Below are 22,607 nucleotides of genomic sequence, written 5' to 3' on the forward strand. Positions count from 1 at the left end.
CAAAGTCTGTGGGGAATAGAAGTATCCAAGTTCGTCCAGGATTGTGTTCCCAGTCTAGGCCTGAAATAGCGTGTGAACTAGGTCATATTCATATTAGATATTGCTCATTTCCAATGTTTGTACTTGTCTGGTACTAGTGTCCACTTTTAAAAACTTTAATTCTGCAAAACCTATATAGACTGCATCAAGGGAAGTAAGCCTAAAAGGCTTGGCTTGGTTCAGTCTCCCTTCCCCTCCTGATTTTGCAAGATATATGTTTAGTACGGGACAATATTAAATGTAGGGGTGTGTCGGAAGAGAATTTATATGCAGGAAGAACATCAAGGAAGAGGCTATTTACTAAGGCACCACAGGCCATAAAGGGATGAAGAAGCTTGATCAAATTTGCTTGGGGGAAAACTCCATCGCAAGCACATGGACTCTATCAGCCTTTTCCAACCTGGTGCCCTCCAGATGTTTTGGACTCTAATTCCCACCCCACCCCCCTTTCTGGACTTCCTTCCCCAACCATTAGCCATCCTGACTAGGGTTGATGGGCGTTGCAATCCAAGACATCTGAAGAGTCCTAGGTTGAGGGTAGGCTGGACTCTATGTCTTGGCATTCAGTAGAGTGAGAAATTCTCTGTTGACAAAGGCTTGGTCTCCTGTTTGCTGGACACCTGACACTTCACTTCTGCCTAATGTTTTCCCTCTGCATGTTGTGAAAACTTGCTGAGTGCTGCCGATGGGAACTTGTCCCAGGTATACCTTAGAAAATGCGCAAGGTGATTTGGTGGCCCATCTGAGTAGACTTTCTTTATGTACTCAAGGCATGGCTGGTTTTTGTTTTTGTTTAAATCCCTTTAAACATTTGTAATATAGGTAGTGATATAGGAAGTGGCAAAATTAAAATGAGGATCTCATTTGTTCTCCTGATATCAGTATTTGTTATCCTCAGAGAGCCTTGAAATAGTCAGCTGGGTTTGTAAGGTGGAAGTGCAGTGTATTTTAGGTTGCAAATCTATACACACCTGCATTTAAAGGACATGATTCCCCCCAAAGACTTGGATCCTCATTTAACAAATTTACTGGCAGGGTCAGAAACACATTTGGTTAAGCAGAAGCAGCAGCAGCAGCATCAATGGTTGAACAGCTCTCCAAAAAAGAGAGATAAGCTTATAGGGACATGGGACATTGCAGAGTCAGGCCATTGGATCATCTAGCTCAATATTGTCTCCTAAATATTCTCTAAGAACTTGTCCACACTTCTGCTTTTCCTGCTGCTTTCCCCCGGGAAAACCCGCTCGTAACTGAATTCATTTGCTGAATTGGAGCAAATGTCAATTGGGTTTTCTGCAGATTGACGTTTGCTCCGATTCAGCGGTAACAAGCAGATTTCCCCAGGGAAAGCAATGGAGCAAACAGAAAACCACTCAGACCCGTGCCTGGAGGCATGGGACAAGTGGAAAACCTCTCGGACCCGTGCTTTCTAGGTATTAGGCGAGCGGAAGTGTGGAAGAGCCCCCTCTCTTGAAGGGTGAAGGGCGAAGGGGTCAGGGATCCTCTTGCACAAGATACCATTTTCTTAATTTGTAGGTTCTCCTGCCAGCATTCTTACTCCACTGAACTTCCCTGAACTTCCAAAGAATCAAGGAAAGTGTGACTGTGATGTAATTTTGCATAACTATTCAGAAGCACCTTCCCACCAATTGGCTCTTGCAACTGGCATTTATGAAATGGTTTGTGGAGGTGGCATTCGGAGCAGAAGGCAAGCATTGTTTTGTTGTGCGTGTGTGTGGTGTTTTCCATTTTTTCACAGTCTCCTTATTTAAGAAGCACACTTTGTTCCTCTGCGCAAGTTACAGTGCGTTACTACTGCTGATTTAGATAAAAAGGCACCTGGTTTTTTCTTCTTAATAAAAACACTTATTGGAAAGTTATTTTACATTGTCTAAAATGTTGTGTTAATAACTGTGTGACGGAGCTTACAGACAGTCCCACTCCTATTAAGAATGCTTGAAAGGAGTGTAGAAAATCTATTGACTGCGTGAGCACTTTGTAATTTGTATGTGCCATTACAGGAGATTGAAATGGCATGTAACTGGCGGTAATGGTTGGCAATTCATTTGTTTTTCTTTAGGAATTCTTCTGCAATTTTATTTGTTCTGTATTAGAAAAATCACATACGTATTTTGCTGAATTCAAATTAATATCTATTTTTAGAAGATATAAATACCTTAGTTGCTTTGGGCAGCCTCAGCATTTATATGATATGCGGGCCTCAACAATTGCTTGAGAAATAGGTCCAGTTTATTTTTGTGTGCCTTACTTCTAATACACCCTCCAGATTGTAGCTTGAGAGAGAATGCAGGCTGCAGTCTTTGAGCAGTGTTATCCAAACATAGGAAGAATAACTACAGTCATACCTTGAGTTGAATGTGCTTCGGGTTGAGTGCGTTCGAGTTGCGCTCTGCGGCAACCCGGAAGTAACGGAGCGCGTTACTTCCGGGTTTCGCCGTTCGCGCATGCGGAGATGCTCAGAATGACGGCATGCACGGAAGCAGCGGAACGTGACACACGCAGACGCACCGTCGCGTCTTGCATTCCATTCGGGATGCAAACGGGGCTCCGGAACGGATCCTGTTTGCATCCCGAGGTACCACTGTACTTTGGAAGCAAGTACTATACAGTCGTACCTTGGAAGTTGAACGGAATCCATTCCGGAAGTCCATTCGACTTCCAAAATGTTTGGAAACCAAAACTCGACTTCTGATTGGCTGCAGGAAGCTCCTGCAGCAAATCGGAAGCCCCATCACACGTTCGGCTTCCAAAAATAGTTCGCAAATGGGAACAGTCACTTCCAGGTTTGCGGTGTTCGGGAGCCAAAACGTTTGAGAACTAAACTGTTTGAAAACCAAGGTATGACTGTAGTTTGTAGACTGCAGATCAGTTGCCTTCAGCATAACAGTACCAAACTCTGTTGTCTTAACAGGCTGCCAATGTAGATTTCCCAGTTTACTGTTTATAGAAGCAGAAGTTGCTTGAAACTTCACATTTTAGAAATTCTAAACGATGGCGACTTGACTATTCGAAATTCAAAATATCGCTAAAGAAAGGATAACTGCAACTCTTTCATGCTGACTGGCAAAAACTGGATATTGGTTCACAAATGGTGGGAAATCAGGTTGTGAATTTATAAATAAATATACCCTACATTCTATAGTGTCCAGTACCAAATTATTGTACCATTCAGTTTGTGATATGCTGGTCCCCCATTACTCCCACCCACCCATGCTTTTAAGGCATCGCAGAATGAAAGATCTCTTTCTTGCTCGACTGATGGAACTCAAGTGCGGAAGAGATTGCTGGAAGGAAAGCATGTTTTGCTCCCCCCCCCCACCTCTTTAAGAATCAGTAGGACAGCACTGGCTTTTAAGAGGAGCGTTCATCACTGCACAAGTTCCCTTTTGTACGTGGCAAAGCTTCTCTGCCCTTGGCAACCTTGGGCCATGGTTTTGCTGATACAACCAGACATAAATGGTCACAGTGGGCTTGATTTGTTGAATTACCGCCCGACGGAAATGCTGCCCCCCCCCCCCCCAGTGCTGGTGTTTCTATGAGTTGCAGCACATGCTAGTGAAGGAAGCCCAAATCCACTCTGGTAATTCTTATTTTTTATTTTTAAAAAACTGTTTTCGCATCCTTTCCTTTAGTGAAAAGCAGATGCATTATTTAAGCCAGCATTTCTTCCCCAAAGTGCATTTCTGAGAGATTATTGCATGCCTCAGGTGCGCTGAAAAGCTCAAGGCATCATTTCTTTAAGCATTCAAGAGCCACAATTTCCTACATGCCGCATTGCCCAGAAAGTCTTAATTCGATACAAAATGGATATTGTTATTATTATTTTAAAAGGAGCGGCTGAACAGCCCTGTTGTTGCATTTCTTGTGAAATTGTTATTGGAAAAGCCTTCGCAAATTGGGAAAACTCTTCTTCAGTGGGAAAGTCTTTCCATAATTGAGATGAAGGAAGACTGCAATAATGCAGAGTGGTGTAATCCTCTGCTGACTTTTGGCCTATTAATGGCTCTCAGTTGTACTCCCCACCCTCTCCTTTTTGGATTTGGTTTGCCAGTAAGGTTAGCTTTTATGGCAGCTGTGGTGCAGTCAATACGATTAGGGGGCTCTTCCCTTAAAATCTTGGAATGGTGAATAAGCTCTGCCAGTGGATTCATGTTCTCATAGCAACCCTCTAATGTGCTCCCATCACCAGATGCATGGCCAAAATTTTCACAGCTGAATGCCTGAAGTCAATGGGGGACCAAAGTGGTTAGCGTCTCTGAATAATCCATCTGGCTGCTCTGTTTTAATGATTAAATGTGTGTTTCGGTTCTGCAGACACCCATGAAAATTTTGGATGCCCGGTTTCCAAAATGTCAGTCAGAAGGCACAGTATGGCTTCACTTAGCTGAATGGCTTGTGAGACAATATCTACAACACGCAGATAATCAGAAGTTCATGCCTCCTTGTAGGGCATTATGACACGGAGTGCTGGAGATGGCGGGTGGAGCATGCATTGAATTAAGAAGTTAGAATATCAGCTAGTTTTTTTGGGGGGGGGGGTTAATGCCTTAGGAGCCAATATAAAACACAGTTCTGTAAGTAGGGTTGAGCTTTATATCAGCATAGAGTTTGCTTAGGATGGAGCAGGTAGACCGGGAGCCCTCCAGCTGGTCTACAACTTTCATTGGTTCTAGCCAGCAAAGCCAGTGGCCATAGATGATAGGAGTTATAGGCCAAAACATCTGGAGCACACAGAATGGAGGAAGGCTGATACAACATTTGTTTGTGGCCTTTCAAATATAGTTAAATTTGTATAGGGAAGTTATACCATTGACCCTAATGTGCACACACTCTTTAAATTTGATTGAAAGAGATGTGCATACTTACTATTGCTTGATGTTAAAATACTGTGTGTGTGTGTGTGAGAGAGAGAGAGAGAGACAGAGACAGAGACAGAGAAGGGAGGTAAGCATTTGATCAAAAATATTTTGGAAGCAGGTAAAGTTTGGCAGAGGAAATTGACTTATCAGCTATTACTACTGGATGTAGTAGTAAAAACCAGATTCTGGAGTAGGTGAAAATCTGGCACAAATTAATCCCTGTGTGCGGTTGTCCACACCAATATGACATGCCTTTATTGCTTCAACCCAATTGTATAGGTTTCGGAGAAGGAGCGCTGAATGAGTTTGTGACTGTTGGACTTTAGGTTTGCTTTCAGTTCTTCAGCTGCTGTGTTGGGTGTGCCAGACTGGGACATGGACCAACCTACATTAAATTGCACCTGGAATCCATTTTCTCTTGTTCCCCCCCTTTTTGGGGGGGGACAAAGGTAAGGTGGGGGAGGTAATGCAGAAAAATGGTAGTGTTGAGAGAAGTAGAAGGATATCATTGTTCTACAGTGGGCTGGTTTGCATGACATGGCAAGCTAAACTATGAGTAACTGTGACCCCCTTGTAGATAGGGAGGAGAGCTTAGCCACAAGCCTTGGTTTGAATAACATGCTAAGCCCAAACCTTGATTTAGCTCAGCATGGCTCAGGATTAAAAGGGACCAGTAGTTTGTCTTTCTGTGTCATACGACCCAGTCCGTAGGGTCTGATGGAGGATGCTGTCGTACAGCCTTCTTTTCTGCAGATGGGGCTTTGCTGCTCTTGATTTCTTTCTAAAAACTGCCTTCCCCTGCCCAACCCCCAACCCAACCCCCCAAATGTTTTTTACATCATTTGGTCCACTTTGAACAATGATTGTAATGAGGTAGCGAGATAAAAATATTTTAAACGGTTAAAAAAATAGACAGTAAATTCCATGATTGTAGGAGGTTGGGGTTAAAGGTGGACCCCACTCTCAAAAAAAAGGGGGGGGAGCTGTGGGCAACTGGCATTATGTGCTTGATAAAACTGTGATGTTTTGAAGCTCACATATTTTCAAGCGCACCTTCCCTACATTGTTGAAACATACTGCTGGGAGCCACAATGAGCTGTAAAGCTTCCTGATGTTATTCTGCAGCATACACAATACAGGTTTGTAACTTATACCCATATATATATATATATATATATATATATGGTATGTGAAGCACCTTTTAGGGCCTTGGGATTCAGCTAAAACTTTTTAAAGGTTTGAGAGACCAGGGCAAGGGGGGTGATGAGGGGGTGATATATCATTGTAGCAAAATATCCCCCCCCCCTTTCTTAAATTCACCATCTGGGCATTTCACATTTGTAATATTATTTCTCTGAGCATATGCAAACTGGCAAGAGAAACGTAGTTAAGGTGCCAAGCTTCTTGAGGTTGCCAGCTCTAAATTTCAAGTAGCAAAGGCATAATGTGGAGCTGTAATACCAAGAGGATTTGGCAGAGCCACAGAGGAAACGATATGTGACTTTGTGCTTAAACATCATATTCCATGGGGCTGATCACTTTTGTCTGTTTCGGCATCTTTTGGGGGGCAGGGGTGTGTGGCACTGAGGATCCCATCAAAATTATTTTGCTATTGCCATCTGAAGTGGAACCCATTGTTAGGATGCACATCTAAAAGATACTGCCTGATGCTAAATAAGTTTTACTTGGGGGTAAATTCCTTTAATGTCAGTGGAACGTACCGTATTTTTTTGCACCATAACACTCACTTTTTTCCTCCTAGAAAGTAAGGGGAAATGTCTGTGCGTGTTATAGAGTGAATGCCTGCGGGTGACGGGGGGATCTGCTGAGGATCCATGGTTCCCCTTCCTTCCCTCCTCCGTGGTTACAAAGCATGGATCTACATGGTTCCTCAGGATTTTTGCATTGGGCTACTCCAAACTCACTGTCAGATCACATGTCTGTGGCCACAGCATGAACCACAAAAATCATATATGCACTATTTCGTTTAGAATATTTTTTTTCTTGTTTTCCTCCTCTAAAAACTATGTGCGTGTTATGGTCTGGTGCGTGTTATAGAGCGAAAAATACGGTATTTTAAGCAGTGTGCTTAGCATCATAGCTTTAACCTGTCTTTCTGCAATTTGGTGCTTTTGTTTGATTCTCAGTGAATAAAACCAAACTATTGTTGCTCTTCTGTCTCCTGAACTTCTCCAGGACTCGCATAATATTCCTACATGCTAAAGCAGATATGTACCATGGGTCCCAAACCATGCTGGAAACAGTATATAAGTCTGAAGCCCTGTTCTACTTAAGGCATGGCCAGTTCCTGTCCAATCTGAGAATGAGATACTATAGTTGTCAACAGGTTGGGCTATGACTGGCAAGACACTGATTCAAATCCCCCACTCACCCATGAAGTTTGGGCCAGTCACTATCTCTTGTCCTAAACTTCCTTGCAGGATTGTTGTAAGGTCATACCATCTTGAGTTGGGTAGGTCATAAGTGCAATTAGTAATAATAATCTTCTGGGACAGCTGAGGGTGATTCATTGTGTAAGGGTAAACTTGAGGCAGATCTGAAGTTAGCATCATGGTCCTAAACATTCTGTACCAGGGCTGTGTGTTCTTGCCCATGTGTTAAAAAGAAATTACAGTTCTGATCCCAAGTGATATAAATTCTGACCCAGTTCTTCATATAATTTGTATACATTATGCCAACTGACCATAAATTTACATTTTCTTGCATATTTCTTTTTTCATGCATGATTTTGCTACTTAGGATTATTCAGCTAACTCCTGCCAGTCTTAGGTTAATCAGCCCAGTTTGCACGCTTGGGTCACCCTGCTGGGTATACTCTGCTCGTCTTAAAGAATGCTGTGCAGGGCTAAAAGGGGGAGGGACCTTGCGCAGAGCGCATTGTGCACAGAAACCTGTGGCTGTTTGTGGGCTGCTAATGCAGTTCCAATGCCTGTTTGTGGAGGAGGACTGAATCAAGTAGCCTCTCCTTCCTCTTGTTCCCAACAGATGCTCAACTCTGACACAGAGCTGGTACTTTCAAATTGATCTTTGTTACCTACCGTATTTTTCGCTCTATAAGACACACTTTTCCCCTGCTAAAAAGTAAGGGGAAATGTGTGTGCATCTTATGGAGCGAATGCAGACGGGAGGCTCTGCTAAGCGCTCCCTCTAAAGAGCCACGTGGAGCCTGTGTGCGGCTCTTCGGGGCTTTTCCCATAAGCCAGGACAGCCAGCGGGATCGCTGCGCTGCGATCCGGCTGGCTGCCCTGGCTTCTTGCTTAGCCACGTGCAGCTTCCCCTGCCCAGGAGAGGCTGCGCATGGCTATCCCATAAGCCAGGGCAGCCAGCGGGATCGCTGCGCTGCGATCCCGCTGGCTGTCCTGGCTTCTGGGATTCAGAATATTTATTTTCTTGTTTCCGCTTCCAAAAACTAGGTGCGTCTTATTGTCTGGTGCGTCTTATAGCACGAAAATATGGTGTAAGACTGTCTGTTAAGGTCCCAATAGAATCATAGGATTGTAGGGACCATGAAGAGTCATCTAGTCCAACCCCCTGCAGTGCAGAAACAAATACAGTAACTTAGTCCTTAATTCAATAACCTGTCTGTGTTCAGCTCCATATGGATTGTGTGTGTGTACTGTGCACAAAATTTGAACCTCAGCAATTTAATCTTCCCCTCTTGTATCTGAGAGGATATACCTTTCAGGTAACTTGCTGTTAAAAAAAAAATCAAATTAAAAAGTCACTTACTATTCTGTGACTTGTGCTTCGATCCGGAGACTTGCTAAAAAAAAAATCACATAAAAATATTGGAGCTTAACCATAATAGATATATTTATTTACCACTATAACCCACCATTGTTCTAAGGAGCTTAAGGTGGTGTACAAGGTATGCCCCAGACAAATACATGGTTGTAACAACCCTGTGAGGTGGGTTAGGCCAAGACATAGGGACTGACCCAAGAGGGTTTCATGAATGATTGGGATTTTACCTTATCCTACAGTCTTAACCATCATACCACATTGAATTTCAATGTGAAATTGAATTTCAAGTTTCAGTTGACTTTGGTGGAGTTGCAAGCTCCCCAAAATTGTTCAGCCATTTCTGGGACCAAGCAAAGGCGTAGTACCAAGGAATTTGTAGCTCAGCGGTAAAAGAAATACGTGAATGTGGAAGGCCCAGGTTCAGTCCCTGACATTTCTGCTTGGCAAATCATCTCAGGTAGCAGAGCTTCATCAGGCCTTCTGTCAGCCTGATACCTTGGGGACTATGATACCTATGATACCACTTTAAGAGGCCCGGCTTCCCCCAAAGAACGGTTGGAGTTGTAATTTGTTAAGAGACCCCCTATCTCCCTCACAGAGCCACAATACCCAGAGTTCCCTTCAAAGAGGGATTGATTTTTAAACCACTCTGAGAATGGTGGCTGTGTCTTTCCTAACAACACACTGCACCCTGAACAAACTACCACTCCCAGGATTCTTAAGGATGCTTTTATTGTAGAGTGCAGATGTGGCCAATGCTAAGCTATACAGACCTGTTTGCCTGTAACTTCTTTTAAGTAACTACCTGCTTCAGATGAATAAAAAAAGGGATGCAGGCAACTAAGAAAGTTCAAACACGTGGACCAGTAAATGTTTCTGTGGCTATTTGTGAGTTTGGAGCTGTGACCGAGAAAACAACCAGCACCAGTTTTCTTTGAAGGACAAGTAAAGCAAATGGATGAATGACTGTAGCAAGGCTTGCAGTGATGTGCTTAAGGAGTTTGAAACGTTGTGTTGCAAAAGTGGAGTTCTTGATCCACTCCATAGGCACTACTTGTTGCCTTGGAGACAAATGTAATCAAAGGGCTCTTCCTTCCCACCCCTTTCCTCACTTTTTATCATAGATGCTGTTGACTTACGGTTTTCGAAGTGTGGTGGAGTATCATGCAAAATGTTGGAAAGATGGAAATTCAATCACTGAGTGATTGGTCTAAACTCCATTGATTTGGAAAAGTGAAGGGTTGTTTTTATTCTTCCTGAAGGACCACACAGGGTGTTCTTCACACCTTTTCAATATCAAATAAAATATTGTCAATGTCTGCTTTAAAAAAAACCTTTAGCATTTCACAACTCACATGTAATCAATCATTCTGCTACTGGGATAAGGATATTTCAGCCTGGAACTTTGTTCTTAGCTCGCTGACAGCTCTCAACTGAAAAAGGCTGTAACATCGAGCAAACTTTCTCTTTATTGGAAGTTCTGGTATGTGATCAGCCTTTTTTGGCTGCTTCACGTTTTCATGGAGTCATAGAATTGTAGAGTTGGAAGGGACCCAACTGACAGTAAGAGCTGTTCGACAGTGGAATTTGCTGCCAAGGAGTGTGGTGGAGTCTCCTTCTTTGGAGGTCTTTAAGCAGAGGCTTGACAACCATATGTCAGGAGTGCTCTGATGGTGTTTCCTGCTTGGCAGGGGGTTGGACTCGATGGCCCTTGTGGTCTCTTCCAACTCTATGATTCTATGACCCTGAGGCTCATCTAGTCCAACTCCCTGCAATGCAGCTCATAGTTTGCCAGCTTCTCCGCAAGAATACCATGGGAGACTTTGTCAAAAGTCTTACTGAAATCAAGATGCACTGCATCCGAGCATTCCCTTGATCCACCAAGCTTGTAACTCTATCGAAAAGAAATGAGTTTCATCTGCCACGGCTTATTTTAGAGCAGAGCTTTCCAAACTGTGTGTCGCGACACGTTAGTGTGTCAGCTGCAGTGTGTAAGTGTGTTACATGAACATTGCCCATGCTCCTCCCAGGGCAGGAAAGGGGTTGGTTTAACCTTCAGTTTGCTACTAAAACTAAATTACTGTGTCACGAAATGATACAAGTCTAAAAAGTGTGTCACCAACATGAAATGTTTGGAAAGCTCTGTTTTAGAGAAACCCATGTTGGGTCTTAGTAATTACAGCATCCTTTTCTAAGTGCTCACAGACCAACTGTTGAATTACCTGTTCTAGGACCTTTCCTGGTACTGATGTCAAGCTGACTGGTTAATAGTTACCTGAGTCTTCTTTTCCCCCCTTTTTGAAGATAGGAACAACATTTGCTCACCTCCAGTCCACAAGGACCTTATCTGTTCCCCAAAAATTCTCAAAGAGGCTCCTTTAGTAATACCCTTGGGTGCAGCTCATCAGGCCCTGGAGATTTGAAGTCATTTAAAGTATAGTGTACCTCTGGCTACGTACTTAATTTGTTCCGGAGGTCCGTTCTTAACCTGAAACTGTTCTTAACCTGAAGCACCACTTTAGATAATGGGGCCTCCTGCTGTTGTTGCGCCGCCGCCGCGCGATTTCTGTTCTCATCCTGAAGCAACGTTCTTAACCTGAGGTACTATTTCTGGGTTAGCAGAGTCTGTAACCTGAAGTGTATGTAACCTGAAGTGTATGTAACCAGGTGTTCCCTTACTACCTCTTTTTCTGTCTCGGGCTGCAGCTCCCTCCTTTCATAATTTATTCTGTTATCACCAGGTAGAGCACTGCTTTCCTTTTGAGTGAAGACAGAGGCAAAGTAGGTATTGAGCAGTTCTCTCTTCTCTCTGTCTCCATCTTTCCCCTGCATAGGACCTACTACTTGCTTGTCCTTCCTCTTGCTTCAAACATAGCATAAGAAACCTATTATTATTATTATTATTATTATTATTATTATTATTATTATTATCAACCTCTCTTGTGAACCTGAGCTCATTCTGAGCTTTGGCCCACCTGACTTTCTCCCTGCAGCTAATGGATATTCGTGCATACTCTTCCTTCATGATTTCCCATTTCCCCCACATTTCTTATACACACTCTTTTTAAAAAAATTTAAAAAAGGAGAGAGGTGGATTTGCCCTGCCAGACCTTAAACTTTATTATGAATCAGCAGCTTTTTGCTGGTTGAAAGAATGGCTGCTTCTTGAAAACACTGACATTTTGGACCTAGAAGGTTTTAATAATGTATTTGGATGGCATGCATATCTGTGGTATGATAAGGTCAAAGCACATAAAGCATTTAAAAACCACATTGTCAGGAAAGCGCTGTTTAATGTTTGGATAAGATATAAGGATTTATTAGAAAATAAAACTCCAAGGTGGCTGTCACCAATGGAAGCGAAAGCCTTGAAAAAGCTCAATATGGAGGTCAAATGGCCGAAATATTGGGAAATTTTGGAACAAGATGGAGATAGACTGAAATTGCAGAGCTTTGAAAAACTAAAAAACAAAGTGCGAGACTGGCTTCATTATTTTCAGATTTTCAGATTTTCAGGATTAGGATTAAAAAAAAAAGTTAAAGGAAATGGAAATTTGGTTTTTAAGAGGTAAAAATTTAAGGTTATATTATATTAAGATTAAGGATTGGGATTAAAAAAGAGGGAAAGAAACTGCTGGACAAACAAATTGAACTGGAATACAAAAGAGGGAGGTATGAGGAGGTCCAGAAAATAAGTAAATTTAAAAATGGTGATGAAAAGGTGGTATTATTTTTAACTGTTTTCTTTTTTGTCTTTTGCTTTTGGTTTTTTTTTTATTATTTATTATGTATTGTGTATTTTTGAATTGTGTATTTTTCTTTTTTCTTTTTAATTTTTTTATTGATGTGTTCTTTTTATTGGAAACCTTAATAAAGATCATTAAAAAAAAATAAAAAAAAATTCAGCTCATCCTCAAGCTCCTTATGCAGCCATCTTTAGATGCTTCAGAGTTTTCTTTCTTGTTAGTATTATCTGTCTTTGTGCCTTCAATATTTCACCTTTAAGAAACTCTCTGTATTCTCATCCTTTTGTTGTTGTTTAGTCGTTTAGTTGTGTCCGACTCTTTATGACCCCATGGACCAGAGCCCGCCATCTCATCCTTTTAGTGAAGCCCTACTAACTTACTCAGTTGAAAGTGATTAGGATTTTTCTCCATGTAAGTACAGAGACTCAAAAAGGCTGTGAATTAATTTCTCATCTTGTTAGCTTCCTTTTTAAACAAGGGCCTTTCCTACCATTGTAAGGTGCTCCTCACTGAGCTTATTTCTTTTGGAATCTTAGATCCCTTTATCATTAAAACCTTATTGTTCATTTAAATAAAATCTCAATATATATGATTTTTTAAAAAATGGCTATACAGTCATACCTCAGGTTAGGAATGCTGAGGGTTGTGCGTTTTCGGGTTGCGGACTGCGGACTGCACCGAACTCGGAAGTACCGGAACGGGTTACTTCTGGGTTTTGGCACTCACTCAGAAGCGCGAAATGACGTCACGCACATGCGCTGAATTGCGTCGTGTGCGTGTGCAGTTGCAGCACTGTGGGTTGCGAATGCTGCGGGTTGCGCACGTGCTCCCTGCATGGATCACGTTCGCGACCCGAGGTATGACTGTAAGTTGTTTTGCTTTCCCTTCTTCATGTAAGCCTCCTACCTATGTTTATGTATATATGTATGTGTTATTTTAAATTCCTTTAAAATACTTTTTAAATCTGTGCTTTTATTAGTGGTTCTGAGAGGCTTTAATACTGTCTCCTCTCCTGAATATTCCCATCCATATTGGTCATTAGAACAACTTGTAACTAAGGATGTGAGCCCAGGTTCACTTCTTTCCTCCTTCTCAATCCATTTTCCTTTTGTGCCGTGTCTTTTTATTGTAAGCCAGGGGACACAGACTGACTTGACTTTATTGTATTGTATTGCATTGCACTGCACTGCATTGCATTGTGGTTATTTGTAAGCTGCTTTGGGAGCCTTTTATCAGCCCTCCCAACATAGCAAACCCTACCCCAGTTGCCTGCTATATTTCTGTGTTAACTGTCATGCCAAATATTTAATAGGCTGCTGAAGCTGTACAAGAAACCAGGCTACTGTAGCATTCTAGGTGTTCCTCCTCACCAAATCACATAGGTCTCTTCCACCCTGGATGCGTCTTGGAATTTTCACCAGCTATATTCCTTGTATGATATCACAAAAACGAATGGCTATAGTAGAAGTGAACTTTAAGAAGAACAGCTAAGATAGGCTCATTGCTAGTTCACATGGCTATTGAGTGCACAGCCCATCATTTCAGGTTATTCTAGTTTCACTCTAGTTTTCTTGTAAAGTGGTGCTCTTTAAGTACTGATTTCAAACATAGGTTTAATAGCAATGCTCTGAGCCATTACCTGTAGTGGAATGCTTGGATGGTTGCCTTGCCAAAGTAAGATAGAGTCATCTGTATGAATTGTAATTGGATTTGGGGATGGAAGGGAAACATTCCCTGTGCAAACCTTCCTGACTGACCTGATCTGGGAGTCCCTGAAAAGTTGTAATTCCTTCTAATAACGGGGGCACATTCCCAGTAGTGTAATAAATGGGGATAGGATGTGTTGTCCATCCTGGTATTTTTTTGATTGTGCCCCTCAGAGAAGATTAGGGCAACGAGCACAGACCCCGTTGTGCAAGCAGAAGTCCTTGCACTAACAGGAGGTGGACTTCATGGGATACAACCCACAGTGCTTGGTTCCTGAATCAATGTTGTTTCTGCCACTCAAGAGTGCATTTTTTTCTGTTAGTGCAAGGACTTCCACTTGCACAACAGAATTTCCCTTCCCTGCCCTCTTCCACATGTAATTCTGCTCCCAAGTTCTGTTTTCACTGACAAGGACGAGTTGGTTGAATGCCACCCATAATTACCAGTTGCAAGGGAATAGAAGTGGAATCCTCTGAACTTGAAAATAACTAGTAAATTTTGTTTAAGCCTTACCTGTTGCAGACAAGCTAAACTGATTACGATTCTCTCAGGCTAAAACTGAAATTCTAGATCTCCCAAACAGAAACCTAGGCTTCATATATTCAGATTTATTTTAATTATTATGCTGGGTGTAAACCAGACATAGCAGGTTGAGTTGAGGGATTAAGTTTTTGTGGTAAGGTGGCACTCATGCTTTTTGGTATTAGGAACACTTAGTTTTTTAAAAAAAGTTGCTTAGGGAGCTTAAGCCCACCTTCCTCCAAGTTTCTTTTACAGCACCCAGAAGAGAATAACAGTTTTAGTTTCTTGTCTGCGAAGCTTATTTATCTTCCAACTTGGCCGTGAAGAATAATTACGATATTTCAATATGTGGTATGTGTGCTGAGAGAGAATTTCTAGAAAACTGCTGAACAGAGCACAGTAGTAGCTATTTTCACAGTTTACATACAATATCAGACTGCCCCAATTCCTTCTAAACATCAAAACTGAAATACAGCTGCACCTAAACTAGCATTTGTAGCAAAAAAATGAGATCTGTTGTTCTTCATAAGCAGGAAGGAATATTCTCGGTTTTCTGAAAAACTTAGAGATACACTTACGTCATTTAAAATGATATTTTTTTTTATCCTCCTTTGCAGAGTATTGGGAAAGGGTCTTTATGGTGTATAGACCCAGAATATAGACAAAATCTTATCCAGGCTTTGAAAAAGACCCCCTATCACCCATATTCGCATGTGTTCAGCACCCCTCCAGCGTCTCCTCAGGCATATCAAAGGTAAGAAAACTTGAATATAATTTTAACATGGGCAGCTGCTTTTGTCTTATCTCAAATACTGGATCAGGCAAGGTCTAGAAATCGGGGAGGGCTCCTAACAACATTATGTAGTCTAGCTTTTACTAGAATGCCTCTGCTTGATGGGCTAGCAAAGGCGATTACTGCGCTTATCGCAAATTAGTTGTACTTTAACTGTTGAAAGATCCAAAGTATGCACTCTTGGTATGTAAATTTAGCTCAGGTCAATCGACTTGTGCATATTTGGGATCTTTTAAGGCACAACTAATTGTGATAAGCGATCCCAGGTATGTAATCTCGCTTAACAGCACAGGATGCACCTTTGCTGGTTTAAACCAAAACCCACCTAATTCACTGTTTTTTTGCAAGAAACACAGCAACCCGTTAGTTCTCAGTGGCCTGCTGGAAACTCATTGGTGGCCTAGTGGAGACAAATTAGACCACAGTCTGTCTTCTGCCCCACTCCCTGCCATAAAGGACTACAGCAACTGCAGAAAGCATGGTAGTTCCCTAAACTTATTGGTACTTAAATCGTCAGTTAGAGCCGCAGTATGTCTTACCGGTTTTGGAGGAGCCGACCTGTTCATTTGCAGTTTGTCATTGTAAGTTTCCAGTGCTCCTTTGGATGTTTCTGAAAAACATTCTAGCTGCTTGTGCTCAGGGCCATAGCTGGAGTTTTAAAAGGGAAAGGAAACCGGCTGGGTTTTCCTCTTTGCTTGCATGAATAGATGTGTACCTCTTTGGAAGCAGGTCGGTGGTGCTTTTTGTCCTCCTAGCTCCCTACTTGGTAGATCGCTTTGTCAACGCAGCTATATAAACTTTTGCTTCTAGGTAACAGGAAGCTTCCCTTGCTGTTGTGGTTACCTGCTCTGTGAGGCGAGTGTGTCTGTGCATGGTTATGCCTAGTTGCCATAGCTCACTCCTGTTCATCTTGTAAAAAAGGTGAACCAGGACTGGTGACTTTGAAATGTCATTGGAGGGGGAAAATGGAAGTACAGTACTTGAACAGTGATTGTTTGTTTCTTGTTTGTCCTACTCAGGGGAAAGTATGAGATAATTACGGGGTATCAAACCGCCCGCTTTTCATAACAACCATTCGGGAAATGAATTATTTGTTTCTACAAACGGAGGATCAAATCACATCTGCACGTAGGACAACAATAGGCAAATTTATAAATAATAATGATTTAGAAACTTGTGTTACCTGTTGCACAAATTAGATCTAAGCTACACCCACCTGCCTGGCTGCAGATATATATGTTAAAAGCCGATAAGGAATTTTAAATGTGTATTTAGATGGGGATTTTGGGGGTGGTGCAATACTTTTCTGCCCCCCTCCACTCAAGTTCCCTGCTTTTAAGAAGCCAGCAACATGCAAAGTAATTTCGTTCTGGTAACGTTAATGAGGTTCTCGTGCATCTGTGTTGATCCGCGCGTTCCGTCACATGACCCAGACAATCAATCTTCAGGCAGAGATTGGGAGGAACAGCTGGGCTTTTGCAGGAGACGGCTGTATGTCTGCCCTTGCTAGGCGATTAGCGTGATGGTAACCATAGCGACTAGAACGTCTCCATAGCAACGCATAGCTGAGACAGGTGCAGTTGCATCACAAGGCTGTTGCCTGGCAAAAGGACAGGCCATTAGTACTAAGATATACGCTGTTGCCTTGGTAACGGATAACCCTACATAGCAACTACAGTGGACTTGCAGCATTTTTACCCTCCTGATTAAAGAAAATAATAATAATAAGAGACATTCTACCAGGTTGTTGTTGTTGTTGTTGTTTTAATCTATGATCAGCAGCACTGGGAGCTCTCACTGCCAGGGTGTCTGTTGCTAAAAGGTGTACTGAATGTGAGATTGAGCACTGATGACAGAAGGAGGTGAAGAGCTGCGCCTAAGGAATTGATACTAGCTGTAGCAAGTTGAATATTGGAGGTTAAGGCTGCCATCTCATGTTTGCCACCATTGAACTTAATGAGGTTTATGCCTTGGTAGAAATTATTAGTTGGGACGCGGGTGGCGCTATGGGTTAAACCACAGGGCCTAGGACTTGCCGATCAGAAGGTTGGCGGTTCGAATCCCCGCGACGGGGTGAGCTCCCGTTGCTCGGTCCCTGCTCCTGCCCACCTAGCAGTTCAAAAGCACCACAAAGTGCAAGTAGATAAATAGTTACCACTCTGGCAGGAAGGTAAACGGCGTTTCCGTGCGCTGCTGTGGTTCGCCAGAAGCGGCTTAGTCATGCTGGCCACATGACCGGGAAGCTGTACGCCAGCTCCCTCGCCCAATAAAGTGAGATGAGCGCCACAACCCCAGAGTCGGTCTCGACTGGACCTAATGGTCAGGGGTCCCTTTACCTAGACGTTATTAGTAGCAGCAGCAATAGTGAGATCAAGCATTTTTGCCCTGCTCTTTAGTAAAATGTTTCCAGAGTTCTATAGGCAGGTTTGCGCTCAGGCTTACATTCTAAAATACATGACATACAAGGGGAAAGGGATGGAGAGGGAGGAGGAAAAAGGCAAGTTAGGGCACTAGTTCTTATGACGACCACCTGGGAAGGAAACAGTTTAGGGCAGGGGTTTTCAACCTTTTTGAATCCATGGCTCCCTAGACCAACTACATTATTTCTGCGGCAACCCTGTGAGGCTCAGGAGCCCAGTTATATCCCCCCTTGCCCTTTTCCAAACACCTTCCCTTGTGGAGTGTTCCCTCAGCCTCCTCTCCTCTCTTTGGGAGCCCCCTCTCTTTGGGAGTCCTCTGGGCACTCAGAGCTACCGCTCCTGGTCTCTGAGCTGCCCCCTCTACCCCAAAGAGAGCTGCCTCCTCACACTGCCCCACAGGGGCCTGGGAAGCACACCCTGGCCAGCCCCAGAGGCACCATTCGCCTGGGGAGCTTGTAGCCAGGGCTGCTGCAACAAACAGCTATGCAAGCCTTTGGGAGGCAGAGACGCAAGAGGGTGTCAGAGGAGGGAGGGAAGGAAAGAGAGACAGGCCGGTGTTGCCCACAGCACACCCTGACCATCCTTCAAGGGACCCAGGGTGCCATGGCACACGGGTTGAAAACCTCTGGTTTAGGGAGCCTGAGGGTGGAATGGCTGCAGCTAGGTGATACAGTGGTACCTCAGGTTACGGACTTAATTCGTTCCGGAGGTCCGTTCTTAACCTGCATCTGTTCTTAACCTGAAGCACCACTTTAGCTAATGGGGCCTCCTGCTGCTGCCGTGCCGCCGGAGCACAATTTCTGTTCTCATCCTGAAGCAAAGTTCTGTAACCTGAAGCGTATGTAACCCGAGGTACCACTGTAGTTGGAGGGGGGGACCCAAAGGCAACTGGTATCAGCAGAGGCAATGGAATAGCGCTGGTTCCCATCTCTACTCTGTCTTGCGGCCTGATGGAGATGTACAGTGGTACCTCGGGTTACAGACGCTTCAGGTTACATACGCTTCAGGTTACAGACTCCGCTAACCCAGAAATATTACCTCGGGTTAAGAACTTTGCTTCAGGATGAGAACACAAATCGTGCTCTGGTGGTGCGGTGACAGCAGGAGGCCCCATTAGCTAAAGTGGCCCTTCAGGTTAAGAACAGTTTCAGGTTAAGAATGGACCTCCGGAACGAATTAAGTACTTAACCTGAGATACCACTGTATATGGGTTTGTTTACCCTGGCATATATAAGATTGTGTTGTTAATATCTGCTTTATCCTCTCAAACGTGCCCAATAAATTCCACAATAGTCTCTTTGATGTTTGTGGTTTTTTCCTGTATCCCTCCCTGAATTAGTCACCAATCTGCTCTGGCCCAAAGTAACTAAATGTTTTGTAGCCTGACCTTATAGAGCCACAACAGTACAAGCCAAGCCTTACGCTGCAGCAGAACAATAGCAGCAATATCTTATCTCTGCCATGCATAGCTCGACCCTAAGTGGCACTCACAGTTTGGGAGGGCAGGAGAGAACTGTCAGGGGCAAAGGCATTTAAGAGGGTGCATGAATGGGTCCGAATTTTATCCACACCAACTCGGCACATGAAGCTGCTGCAGGGCTTGGCTATGGTGTCATTTACTGGCATAGTAGTTGTTTGTTTAGAACAGGCATCCCCAACCTGTGGCCCTCCAGATGTTTTGGCCTACAACTCCCATGATCCCTAGCTAACAGGACCAGTGGTCAGGGATGATGGGAACTGTAGTCCAAAACATCTGGAGGGCCGAAGGTTGGGGATGCCTGGTTTAGAACTAGTTGACTACAGTGATTAAGAACCCGATGAGATGGGAAGATCCCAGCACCCTTATGGGAAGGGCTCCTGGTGATCCTGGTTATAACAAAATCTTGTCCCTGTGATTTTATTGATGTGCTTTTGTTATTTGTAAATCGCCGTGGAATAATTTGTAATCAGTTAACATCGCCTCTACCACCTCAGTTGTTGCCAAGGCTTTTTTTCAGCCAGAACTCAGTTCCGGCACCTCTCAGGTGGGAGCCATTGCCATTCTAAGAGAACAAGGGAGGTGTTCATGGTGAGTTCCAGCACCTCTTTTTCTAGAAAAATAGCATTGGTTGCCAATGTTATATAGATAACTGGACCACATGATTTCAACAGTGCCCTTCTATGGAGGCGTTTGCAGAGCTTGTGTTAAGATCGGGGTGGGAATTTTGTTAGAATAAAGTTATAAACTGAAACAAAAAAGTAGCCAGTCCCTGGCCCCTTACGGGCCTGCTTCCATGGATAGAAGGTGCTTTTGGAGCCCTCCATTAATGGAAGAGATGGTGGTTTTGACTAATTTCCCCCCTTTCCACCAGTGTTAGAAACTGGGATAGAAAAGCTAGGAGCCAAATGCCTCCTGGGACCTGGGTTGTGGGCGACAAAACAGTGTGTCTAGTTGCCATTGGGGGGTGGAGTTTGGCAACACTTTCTATTTATTACTTTGATATTACGCAATTCACATAAGTGACACAGTATCACAGTTTTAACAGAAGTTGTTAATACATGTTTAATTTGGAGTTTACAGTAAAAAATATTGGTACTGTACTTCAGTTTTCAAAACACTCTACCCTTTATTGTTAAACTCCTTAACGTATTGTCTGTCCTTAACATATACTTCAAGGCTTCAAAGCACATACATTCCAGTAATCCTTGAGTGTCAGCCAGGCGCAAAAAAATCGCACCCAGACTTTTTTAGGTGCTCGCAAATGGAGAATCTTTAGGCGCAAAAAGCATCTGGCGCCCTGCTAATTTCTAACCCTGCTTTCCACACCCTTGCTGTTCTGGATTTTTTTTCTTTCTTCATGATGGGTGGGGGAGAACGCCTTTGTAGAGGTTACCCTAAGCTCCTTGGAGGAAGGGCGGAATAAAAATGCAATAAAAGTATGTACAGCGCCCCCACCCCACCCCTGCGACCGCAATCCCTCATGCTTGGGTTGGGTTACAGTCTAAAACATTTATTGCCCAGGTAGAAACTTAAAGCAAAATGTGTGCCATAAACATCAACCACTGCTAGAACCTTCACTTCGGCTGCCAAATCCAGGCCAAAGGGAGGAAGGAGTCTGAATAATGTTTCCAAAAGTGCCTCTGGCAATTTGGGACCAGGTTACTGAAAGGTCATCTGCCCCCTGTATAGACCTGTAAGACCACTTAGATTATCTGGGGAAAATTCTGTTCATGGCATTGCACCCCACTGAATGCCATACAGCGGGGACCCCAAACCAGGTGTTTTCTGTTATTGTCCCTGTGTTATGGAATGCCCTTCCCTCTGCCATATGTGAAGCAACAACCATCAGTTGCATCAGACATCTTGTAAAGACTTCTTTTTTAGCCCAGACTTTCCCTCACCTGTAAGGTCAGACTCTATTTTATGCGTTTGAATCCCCTGAATGCATATTTTATTTGTTTTTAATATGCTTTTATGCTGTTGTTTAATTGGTCTTGGGTTGAATTTTTGTTTTAATAGTTTTGTTTTTAAATGCACACCACATAAGAAAATTTACAAACACCAAGCAGTTTACAAATGCTTTTAACTAAACTAAGTCAGTCATTGGGAGAAGCACCTCTGGGTGCCGTTGCAGCCTGGCCCCTTAATTTTCCACGTGAAATCAGATCGAAGAGGAGGTTTCTGAAGGACAATTCATTTTTAGGCTTTATAGGAACTGCCGTCTGCTATACCTGTCTTGGCAACTTCTCAGCTTTTTTATTTGAATGCTGCGAACTGTCCTTGGGGTGTACTTGAAGGCTGCTCAGAAACATCACCAGGTGCCAAATTTTGCCTGCAGTGAATACACTAATTATTTATGTATGTGTTTATTTCAGGTGCTTATATTCCACTTTTCGTCACGCAGTGACCAAAGCAGTTTCCAATTTATTAAGCCAGAACACCGTAATTTGAAAATTTAAAAAATGCTACTAAAATCATCAACAATTTAATTTATAATAAAAATAACTATTGCAGAACAACCCCCTCCCCCTCAACTCAGAGCAATCCAAATCTTACTTCAGACCAGCACTGAAGGAATTTCAGTGGCTGATGCCCAGACACAACTTGAGGAAGTGCATTTGACCTTCTCAAAGCCCTAACAAGCTTAGATTGGGCAGATTTTTGAGCTTATCTACTCCCATGTGAACCTCCTGGTGATCTTCTGATGATGCTTTGTTAGTTGTTCCATGTGCCACCTCCTCCATGGATTTGGCCGATAGTGTCCTTGCACGAAGTTTTCAAGAAAAAAGATGGGATATGAGTCGAAATAACTGGTCACTGGAGAACAACAGCAGCTGGTTGGCCGTTGTGGGAAATGGAATGTCAGACTCAACAAGGCAGCTGTGGGGAACGTTTGGCCCTCCAGATGTTGCCAAACTACAATTCCCATTGGCCATGCTTGCGTAGCTGATACAGGTTGTAGTGCAGCAACATCTGGAAGGTCAGAGGTTCCTCACGCCCGCAGTAGGCCTCTTATCCACCAGGAATCTTAGATCATTTCAACCAACAGCTGGAGTGACCTTGAGTGGAGTTAACGGTAGAAACGAGAGCTCATGCTTTGCACATGTAAGTTTCTAGGTTTAGTCCGTGACATCCACAATTAAAAAGGATCTTAGGAACATGGGAAGCTTGTCAGTGCCTTGTACTGAATCTGACCATTGGGCTGCCTTTCCTACCCTTACCTGGAGATGCCACAGAGTTAACCCAGGACCGTTT

At 43.2% G+C, this 22,607-nt stretch overlaps 1 protein-coding gene and 1 pseudogene across 10 annotated transcripts in view; one reads left to right on the plus strand and one right to left on the minus strand.

Moving 5' to 3' along the window:
* The window catches only part of LOC308469956 (lysosomal enzyme trafficking factor pseudogene), a 32,505-nt pseudogene extending 16,306 nt beyond the window's left edge, over positions 1–16,199 (minus strand). The window contains exons 1-2 of one of the 2 annotated variants that reach the window (XR_013991479.1): positions 15,992–16,199; positions 8,670–8,703 (exon numbers count right to left, since the gene is read on the minus strand). The product of XR_013991479.1 is annotated as a lysosomal enzyme trafficking factor pseudogene (transcript). The remainder of the gene's footprint in view (positions 1–8,669; positions 8,704–15,991) is intronic. The other variant, XR_013991468.1, reaches the window with a different exon arrangement.
* FOXN3 (forkhead box N3) overlaps positions 1–22,607 on the plus strand; it is a 192,042-nt gene that overhangs the window by 74,704 nt on the left and 94,731 nt on the right. For all 8 annotated transcript variants that reach the window (XR_013980174.1, XM_080984504.1, XM_080984502.1 and 5 more), the window contains exon 3: positions 15,277–15,413. Coding sequence is in view for 7 of the 8 variants with exons in the window: in XM_080984504.1 (XP_080840630.1) it covers positions 15,277–15,413 (137 nt within the window). In the remaining variant the exon portion in view is untranslated. The remainder of the gene's footprint in view (positions 1–15,276; positions 15,414–22,607) is intronic.

This window comes from Podarcis pityusensis (assembly GCF_964106645.2).
Source record: "Podarcis pityusensis genome assembly, chromosome: 1".
Classification (NCBI taxonomy): Eukaryota; Metazoa; Chordata; class Lepidosauria; order Squamata; family Lacertidae; genus Podarcis; species Podarcis pityusensis.